The sequence below is a fragment of the Balaenoptera borealis genome (assembly GCF_965194805.1).
Source record: "Balaenoptera borealis genome assembly, chromosome: 2".
Taxonomy (NCBI): domain Eukaryota; kingdom Metazoa; phylum Chordata; class Mammalia; order Artiodactyla; family Balaenopteridae; genus Balaenoptera; species Balaenoptera borealis.
Window position 1 is genome coordinate 110,674,020 of NC_138867.1, and position 10,387 is coordinate 110,684,406.

A 10,387-nucleotide genomic window follows, 5' to 3' on the forward strand; every position below is an offset into this window, starting at 1 on the left:
ATGGGAGTGTTTCCTTAATTTCTCTTCCAGATTTTTTATCATTAGTGTATAGGAATGCAAGAGATTTCTGTGCATTAATTTGGTATCGTGCTACTTTACCAAATTCATTTATGAGCTCAAATAGTTTTCTGGTAGCATTTTTAGGATTCTCTATGTATAGTATCATGTCATCTGCAAACAGTGACAGTTTTACTCCTTCCTTTCCAGTTTGGATTCCTTTTATTTCTTTTTCTTCTCTGATTGCTGTGGGCTAGGACTTCCAAAACTGTGTTGAATGAAAGTGGTAACAGTGGACATCCTTGTCTTGTTCCTGATCTTAGAGGGAACGCTTTCAGGTTTTCACCATTGAGAATGATGTTAGCTCTGGGTGTGTCATATATGGCCTGTATTATGTTGAGATAGGTTCCCTCTATTCCCACTTGCTGAAGAGCTTTTATCATAAATCGGTGTTGGATTTTCTCAGAAGCTTTTTCTGTATCTATTGAGATGATCACTTGGTTTTCCTTTTTCAATTTATTACTGTGGTGTAGCACACTGATTGACTTGAAGATATTGAAGAATTCTTGCATCCCTGGGATAAATCCCACTTGATCATCATGTATGATCCTTTTAATATATTGTTGGATTCAGGTTGCTAGTACTTTGAGTATCTTTGCATCTCTGTTCATCGGTGATATTGGACTGTAATTTTCTTTTTTGTGTGTGGTGTCTTTGTCTAGTTTCAGTATCAGGGTAATGTTGGCCTCATAGAATGAGCTTGGGAGTGTTCCTTTCTCTGTAATTTTTTGGAAGAATTTCAGGAGGGTAGGTGTTAACTCTTCTCTAAATGTTTGATAGCATTCGCCTGTGAAGCCATCTGGTCCTGGACTTTTTGCTTGTTGGAAGTTTTTAAATCAGTGTTTCAATTTCAGTACTTGTGATTGGTCTGTCATATTTTCTGTTTCTTACTGGTTTAGTCTTGGAAGATTGTACCTTTGTAAGAGTTTGTCCATTTCTTCTAGCTTGTCCATTTTATTGGCATATAGTTGTTTGTAGTCAACTTATGATCCTTTGTATTTCTGTGGTATCTGTTGTAACTCTCCTTTTTCATTTCTAATTTTATTGATTTGAGTCCTCTCCCTTTTTTCTTGGTGAGTCTGGCTAAAGGTTTATTAATTTTGTTTATCTTTCCAAAGAACCAGCTTTTAGTTTTATTGATCTTTGCTATTGTTTTGTTCATCTCTGTTTCATTTATTTCTGCTCTGATCTTTATGATTTCTTTCCTTCTACTAACCTTGGGTTTTGTTTGTTGTTCTTTAGTTGTTTTAGGTGTAAGGTTAGGTTGTTTATTTGAGATTTTTCTTGCTTCCTGAGGTACGATTGTACTGCTATAAACTTTCCTCTTGGAAGTGCTTTTGCTGCATCCCCAAAACTTTGGACCATCGTGTTTTCATTGTCATTTGTCTCGAGGTATTTTTTTATTTCTTCTTTGATTTTTTTCAGTGATCCATTGGTTGTTTAGTACCATTGTTTAGCCTCCATGTGTTTGTGGGGTTTTTTTTTTTTTTTACAGTTTTTTCCCTGTAGTTTCTAATCCCATAGCGCTGTGGTCAGAGATGATGCTTGGTATGATCTCAGTTTTCGGAAATTTACCGAGGCTTGATTTGTGACTCAAGATGTGATCTATCCTGGAGAATGCTCTGTGTGCCTTTGAGAAGAAAGTATATCTGCTGTTTTTGGATGGAATGTCCTGTAAATATCAATGAAATCTATCTGGCCTATTCTGTCATTTAAAGCTTTTGTTTCCTTATTAAAATTTTCTGTCTGGATGATCTGTCCATTGGTGTAAGTGAGGTGTTAAAGTTCCCCACTATTATTGTGCTACTGTCGATTTCCTCTTTTATAGCTGTTAGCATTTGCCTTATGTATTGAGGTGCTCCTATGTTGGGTGTATATAATGTTTATAATTGTTATATCTTCTTGTATTGATCCTTTGATCATTATGTAGTGTCCTTCTTTGTCTTGTAACAGTCTTTATTTTAAAGTTTATTGTGTCTGATAGTAGTATTGCTACTCCAGTTTTCTTTTGATTTCCATTTGTATGGAATACCTTTTTCCATCCTCTCACTTTTAGTCTGCATGTGTCACTAGATCTGAAGTGTCTCTCTTGTAGACAGCAAATATATGGGTCTTGTTTTTGTTTCAGCCAGTCTATGTCTTTTGGTTGGAGCATTTAATCCATTAACATTAAGGTAATTATTGATATGTACGTTCTTGCTATTTCTTTCATCTGGATTTATTTCTTAAGGTCATTTTTCTTCCCTTCCTCTTTTATTCTCTTGTGATTTGATGTCTATTTTTTTTTCTTTCTCTCTCTGTCTCTCTCTTTTTTTTTTTTTTTTTTTTTTTTTTTTGGTGGGGGCGTCCATGCTGAGCAACACACACAGGATCTTAGTTCCCAGACCAGGGATTGAACTTGTGCCCCCTGCAATGGAAGTGCAGAGTCTTAACCACTGGTCCACCAGGGAAGTCCCTTGATGTCTTATCTTTAGTGATGTGTTTGGATTGCTTTTTTCTTTTTTTGTGGGTAGCTATTCTAGATTTTTCATTTGTGGTTCCCATGAATTTTTGCTATAGTAGTCTATGTATGTACAAGATTGTTTTAAGTTGTTGATATCTTCATTTCAAATGCATTTCCAATATCCTGCATCTGTACTCTGCTCATGATTGCTGGTTTTGATATTATATTTGTGTGTGGAAGATTTCCTACCTTTACTTTATGTTTGCTTCTGCCAGTGAACTTCCCCGAGTCTAGTTGTGGCCTCTTATTTTCCACCTAGAGGTGTTCCTTTCAGATTTGTTGTAATGCTGGTTTGGTGGTGCTAAATTCTCTTAGCTTTTGCTTGTGTGTAAAGCCTTTTTTTTTGGCTGTGTTGGGTTTTCGTTGCCACATGTTGTCTTTCTCTAGTTGTAGCAAGCAGGGGCTACTCTTGGTTGCAGTGTGCGGGCTTCTCGTTGCAGTGGCTTCTCTTGTTGTGGAGCACGGGCTCTAGGCATGTGGGCTTCAGTAGTTGTGGCACACAGGCTTAGTTGCTCCATGGCATGTGGGATCGAACCCATGTCCCCTGCATTGGCAGGCAGATTCTTAACCACTGTGCCACCAGGGAGGCCCCTGTAAGGCTTTTGATTTCTCCATCAAATCTAAATGAGAGCCTTGGTGCGTAGAATATTCTTGGTTGTAGGTTTTTCCCTTTCATCACTTTAAATATATTGTGCCACTTCCTTCTGGCCTGCAGAGCTTATACTGAAAAATCACCTGATAACCTTATGGGGTTCCCTTGTATGTTATTTGTTGCTTTTCCCTTGGTGCTTTTAAAATTTTTTCTTTGTCTTTAATTTTTATCAGTTTGATTAATATGCATGTTGGTGCGTTCCTCCTTGGAGTCATCTTTTATGGGACTCTCTGTGCTTCCTGGACTTGAGTGAGTGTTTCCTTTCTCGTGTTAGGGAAGTTTTCGGGTATAATCTCTTCAGATATTATCTTGGGCCCTTTCTCTCTTCTTGCATCCTTATAATGCAAATGTTGGTGTGTTTTAATGTTTCCCAGAGGTCTCTGAGACTGTCCTCATTTCTTTTCATTCTTTTTCCTTTGTTCTGTTCCGTGGCAGTGATTTCCAACATTCTGTCTTCCAGCTCACTTATTTTTCTCCCTCAGTCATTCTGCTGTTGATTCCTTCTAGTGTATTTTTCATTGCAGTTATTGTATTGTTCATCTTTATTTGTTCATTATATCGTCTAGCTCTTTGTTAAACATTTCTTGTAACTTCTCAATCTGTGCCTCCATTCTTTTTCCAAGATTTTGGGTTATCTTTACTATCATTACTCTAAATTCTTTTTCAGGTAGGCTGCTTATCTCCTCTTCATTTAGTTGTTCTTGTGGGTTTTTATCTTGTTCCTTCGTCTGAAACATATTTCTCTGCCTTCTCATTTTGTCTTTCTTTGTCGACTCCTTTACGCTGGCTGGAGGATCATAGCTCCTCTTGCTTCTGGTGTCTGCCCTCTGGTGGGTGAGAGTGGTCCTCAGGCTTCTGGAGGTTTCCTGGTGGGAGGGACTGGTGCCTTCCTGCTGGTGGGTAGAGCTGGGTCTTATCCTTCTGGTGGGCAGGGCTGTGTCAAGGGGTGTGTTTATAGGTGGCTGTGAGCTCAGTATGACTTTAGGCACCCTGTCTGCTGATGGGTGGATTTGTGTTTCCCTCTTGCTGGTTGTTTGGCAATTGCTTGCTTTTAACTGCACCAGTTTTATGTCCTATTCCAAGGAAACTTCATTGGTACATATAAAATTATGGTTTGTTTTTTTTTTTTAGAAGGTTGATTAATGAAGTCCTGGAGAGTATATGGCACTCCTGGGGCCACTCAGCAAAGTTGCAGGTAGAGAAAATGAGTGCACAGGCCTGGAGTTCTGCCTTTATCAGGGTTGAGGATAGGCTGCCTCCGGTTTCACAGGTTCACTCGTTACTGCTTCCTCCTGGCGTTGTTGTGAGGGTTACATGATGTCATATTTTGAAGCTATCCTGTAAACCTGAGACCAGCCTGTTCTCTGAGGGCTGTTAAGGAGATGTTGTTTGCAGGCTCAGGTAGAAGATGAGTCAAAGTTCAGGGGCTCTAACCACGTGATAAAAGCTGGAGAGAATGATGATTCCACCCTGGGCTCACATGAGAAAAGTGTGTATTACTCACAGTCTTTAAATATGCAAACTTGTCTCCTCGGGTGTGGCCTCTGGCTAAGCTTGCTTTGAATATTCCAAGTCTTTGGATTCTTATACTCCTTTCCACTTTATCAGACTATACTAAGACTGTATTAAGTATGTAAATTTTACCACATGGACTTTTTTTTAATTTATTCATTTATGTACTTTTGGCTGCGTTGGGTCTTCGTTGCTGCGTGTGGGCTTTCTCTAGTTGTGGCGAGTGGGGGCTACTCTTCATTGCGATGCGCAGGCTTCTCATTGCGGTGGCTTCTCTTGTTGCAGCGTGGGCTCCAGTAGTTGCGGCACGCAGGCTCAGTAGTTGTGGCACATGGGCTTATTTGCTCCGCGGCATGTGGGATCTTCCCAGACCAGGGCTTGAACCTGTGTCCTCTGCACTGGCAGGCAGATTGTTAACCACTGTGCCACCAGGGAAGTCCCACATGCACTTTTAAAGTTTATCTTTGGTTCAGTTTGATTCATATTTATTTTTGAATCTGATTCTAATCCAGGTAATTGAGGTGATCATATATGTGAGGTGTTTGTAAATTAAGGTGATTGAGGAACAAAGTTGAGTTCATCTGTATCCTTTTAACTGCTTTTGAAATGTAGCCAAGTGCCTTGTGAATTACGAAACTTGTTTTTTGTAATTGCCAAGTGGAGAAAGTTGCAGGAGTGGGGTGATGGGTGGAGAGGGAGTTGTGGCAAAAAAAAAAATGCTTCAGTCACTAGCTTCAGCATTTTGCCTTACAATGAGAGCAAGTTTAAGTCTATAAAAGGTATTTTTTCTTCTATAAAAGGCACCCTTTTGGGAAAAGCAGCCCAGCTAAAATATTAGGCAAGAGTTGCTTACTTGCAGTGGCCCTAGTTCCTGACTGGTTCTGTTCTTGTCTTGTTGCAGGTTAGCTCCATTCAGAACCAGATGCAGTCCAAGGGAGGCTACGGAGGTGGCATGGCTGCCAATGTGCAGATGCAGCTTGTGGACACGAAGGCAGGATAGCCCCGGATCCCGCCTCCAGTGAGTACCTCAGAACACAGGCTGGAAGTTCAGATACATACATGGCCACTAACAGCTGATGACATAGACAGCCTTAGTTTCAACCTTGGGGTTAAAAAATAAATATCTTGTTCTTTTTAAAAAATTGTGAACTTACTAGAAAAGGTGAAAAATACCTTAGTTGGCCAAGTGATGACCTTAGGCAGTTACTGCATTTTGAATATGAGTTTCAGGTGGTTGTTTTCCTTATGAGAAACTTTAAATGCTTTTAAGACATCTTGTTTTGGGGGAGGCTTTGACTGCGATTCTAGTGACAAGATGTCTCTTATGTGTCCTTTAAACATGAGTGAAGTTACTGAGTATTGATACTGCACGAAATCCCATGTGTAGTGAAGTAATTTTATATTTAATACCATTATGGATAAACCTTTCATTATAAACTTTTCAAATTAAAAAGACAACTATTAAGAGGCATGAACCCCTAAAGGGTAAAGATCATTTGGATTATTCTTTGGTCATTGTGAATTTCTATGTTTTGTTTCCACTGTTGTTTAATTTTTTTTATTGTGATTGCTTTTCTTTTCAATTGCAAAAAAGTGTGATGGCGTCTTGTTCACCCTGTTGTGATTACTCCAGTGACATGTTACTGTTCTGCTCTGAAGAAACTATTGTCAGAAGAATCCTGCATTTCCTTCAGCTGGCATGCATGCCTTTGGACTCATGGACAGAGTTCTTTGGATTGTGGCTTAATGATTGATTTTTATGAATATGGATCTGATTTTTAGCATGATCTTTTTTGTGAATGCTAGCACTGTTTTGCATTTTTTCCTGCATTTTTAACAATTTCTCTTTCCACCTCCAACCCCTCTGCCTTATGATTTTATTGGTAAGCAAAGAACTGCTATTTTAATTTGTCACCATTTATGTATATTTTGGAAGGTATGAGACCCATAAGCACAATGATCATTTGTATTCATTTGAAACTTCAGCAGTGTAGTATCTGCATGCTTTATGAAGTTGCTTGTATGGGAGCCCCTGGGATGCCAGAAATGAACATTTCCTTTCTGCCGTGGGCTGATGATACTGCTGCTATTAGAGAAAGGTTAGCTGTGGCACCAAGTCACATCAGTTTCACAAAAAAAGGCAATTTGTAGCTTATTTTAGAAGTATGACTTTTATTTAGAGTTATAAAAGAAAAGCTTGCATTCATAAGGCATTCATTCTGTTGTAAATGTTCAATATATTTATTTGAGAGCAAGGGCCTGGGATTGTAAACAGGTATGGTTATGTGTGTGTGTGTGTGTGTGTGTGTGTGTGTGTGTGTGGTAATACCCTCATTGGGTCTGACTCTGAGCATCATGATCTTTGTTCATTTCTTTGTGTGCTCATTCTGTTTTCACTTGTTTATGTTTAATATTATGGTATCCAGTTGCTTCCAGTAGCAGTTTGTTGAGCCTTTGGCCTGTATTCCTAACTGCAGATTTCAGTCATTGGCCTCTCCATCTTCCACATATTTTGGGGCAATGGAAGTTGCCAGGAGCAACAGTTGACCTGGCTGTGTTGTTGCCTGTGAAAACAACCTGCATGGTGACTTATTAAGGTATTGGTGAGAAACCTTTGGCTCAGGTTCCAAAATACATTTATTCTTCACAAATTGTATTTCTGTAAATGCTTCTCCTTCCCCATAAGCCAAATTAGTGGTTTGTTTTTTCATGAAAATGTTTAAATTATGTCCAGTTCAGCCCTATGTAACAGTTACATTTGGTAGGAGTAACAGTTCATGTAGGAAATAGGGCTTAATTGAAAACTAACTTAGAAAGCTATAAGGAATTAGGTAATTGCATAAAGGAAGAGAGATCATTTCTCTTCACCTTAGTCACAAGTTCTTGTGAAACAGGTAACTAAATAAATATTGGGTTTATATAGGCAAAACATGGAAGCATTTCTTCCCCCAATTCTTTTGGATTTAATTTACCCAGTACAGCAGGCACTAGAATACTCAGTCCTTATATTTCTGCAATTTTGAGTCTTCATAGGTGTCAATCCCAGAGACTCTGTCAAGGAAAAACATTTATGCTTAGCAGTCAAAATAGGCATTTTGCAGTTTAATAACTTCTGAACTTGAATTCATCTGATGTCATTAATTGTGTTGATACTGCATTCTGGATTTTGCCTGAGTACCACTGTCTTTCTGTTCAGCCAGAGACAGGGCACTGCAGTGTGCAAGCGCTTTAAGGGATGGATTTTGTTTGGCCTTGTCAGTGCTGGATGCTATGAAGTCTACTTCTAGTCTGACTTTAAAAATTAGTACAGATTTTATATAACTAACTAACTGTGTAACTCCTGGAACAATAGAGGGAGCCATGGGCCCTTTTCCCCAATCTATCTCTCACTTTCCTGATCCTCCAAGGACCAAATACTCCAGTGAGCACTGGAGCATGTCTCTTTGGTAAGCCAAAGGCTGCACTCTTCAGCCTCTAACTGTTCTGCAGCTGCCACTGACTTGACAGGCACAAGTAGCCACACTGTGTGCCAAGAACACATGCCCAGGAAGGTGCCAGTAATTATTCAGAAGAAATAAGAAAATTACCAACAACTTTAAGATACTAACCTTGGACACAGATTTTTTTTTTTAGGGAGTTAGCAGGTCCCACCTGGATAAGTGGGTTTGTAAATCTTGGGAGGTCATTTGCTCCCCATAACAATGTGTGAAAATTGAAGCTAACTAAATATGATTGACTGTTAATACTTTGCTGAAATACATGCTAACAACTGTTAACTAATGACATGCATTCTGTAAAAAAGTGGTGCCCGTGAGCATAGGTTGGAAATGTGAACTGTGGTGACTGGGTTCAGCTTTCCAATGCAGCATTATCCGTGGGCCTTTAAAGATACTTTGTGAGTATATATTAGCTTTCACTTTTGTTATTAAATTATAGCAGTTCTATTATAGAGAGCAAGTTTGCCTTGATTTTGTTTAAAATGACTTCTGCTCAGCACCCAGGAGATAAAATTGACATATTTTTATAATATAAGCATACTTTTTTTGTACATTGTGTTCATTCTTGAATAAAGTAAGTTCAGTGTTGGCTTGTAGATAATAAAAAGAAAGTAAGTATTTGATTTTGTTTCAATAAATGTTTTTCAATCCTGGTTTGGTTAATTCCTTTCTTTCAAGGAGGAGATAGATATTTAATATCACCTTTTTAGCCTTTCTTAGATTTTTGAGTTATAGGTTTTGAAAATTTCTAAACTTGTAATGTCACCTTATAATTAATAAATGCCTAGACAGAATGAACCTAAAAAAGTCCTACTTCCAAATATTTAAAAGTAGGAAGAAATGAAAAATATAAATATGCCCAATTTTTTTAACAAAGGTATCCAACCCCAATTCATTCAATTTTCCTTGCTGAAGCAATTTGTCCTCACAGTGTATGTAGGATTTAAATAAAAGTAAGAATTCTGTTCCTCAGTCAGTCATAGAATATGTCCATCATCACAGAATGTATGGGCAGTTTGCGCTCCAGGGAACATTTGAAAATGTCTGGAGATATTTTTGGTGTCTGTCAGAAACTAAGGAAGGGGTACTGTTAACACCCCTGGGAGGCCACTAAATATCAGCCCTCACAAGAGAGAGATGTCACAGTGCCACAGCTGGGAAACACTGATATTGATTGATTTGATTTAGAACAAAGATCTATGTACTCACCAGGTCCTGTTTGTTTGTTTGTTAGAGAATCTTTCTTTCTTTAATGCATTGGTCAGGTACTGAGAATAGGTCAGTTAGGTTTGGCTGTATCATGAGAATTGCCACACAGTATTCTAAAATAGAAAAATTAATGAGAAAAGTATCAGGAAACAACAATATCTCAAAAAGTTTCAATAACCTTTGTCCTCAGCTCATGGCCAAGGGCTCTAAAGGGAAATTGGGTTAAGATGAAAGTATGTGAAGAAACTCATGTTGTATATTAATTAGGAGCCCTAGTTCAAGTATATGTTTTTAAAGGATATGCGTAAAATGCACAAAAAAGTAGGACAAATCTATTAAAGTGTCAGAGACATAGACTGGAATTTGCTAAAATTGTGAAAATGCAAAAGTCTACAAAATTCATATATACCCTGTCCTTAAAAGATACTTTCAGCAGACTAGTAAGAAAGCAATTGAAATTTTTACCTTCAGCTTACTACTGTCTTCCATCTAGACTGGTCCAATAAGAGAACTTCTTAACTTAAACCATTAAATGACTCATGTTAATCTTTTAATATTTTAGCACCTAAACTTTGACTATTCAGGATGTTTCTGAGATGAGGGTTTTGTTGTGGGTGTTTTAAACGCTTTTACCAGATACAAGCAGCCTCTGGGCTCCTTTTGACCCTACCCTTATCCTCTCAATTGCATCATCTTGATAGTGTTCTAGCTGATCTGCCTTTGACGGCCAAAAGAAAAAAAAAGATACTTCCAGAGTAAGAAGATCCAAACGTTTGATCTGGGACTTCACAATAACTACAAGAGTGGTGATTTTGGTACCAAAGAAAGGATGATTTTAGTCTCACTGAAAGATAAGAGCAAGAGAGTAAAAACAGTGTCAATTCTAACCCCAAATTTTCTCCTCTGTAAATCCAAGCTCCAGAGTTGTTAACAACTAGAGCATTTACTCCTCACTAA

General features: G+C 38.3%; 1 protein-coding gene across 2 annotated transcripts in view; it reads left to right on the forward strand.

Moving 5' to 3' along the window:
* The window catches only part of CDC42SE2 (CDC42 small effector 2), a 52,747-nt gene extending 43,873 nt beyond the window's left edge, over positions 1 to 8,874 (forward strand). The window contains exons 3-4 of one of the 2 annotated variants that reach the window (XM_082380801.1): positions 5,626 to 5,742; positions 6,319 to 8,874. In XM_082380801.1, coding sequence (XP_082236927.1) covers positions 5,626 to 5,724 — 99 coding nt within the window. In that variant the 3' untranslated portion in view covers positions 5,725 to 5,742; positions 6,319 to 8,874. The remainder of the gene's footprint in view (positions 1 to 5,625; positions 5,743 to 6,318) is intronic. The other variant, XM_082380802.1, reaches the window with a different exon arrangement.
* Positions 8,875 to 10,387: the final 1,513 nt, after the last annotated feature.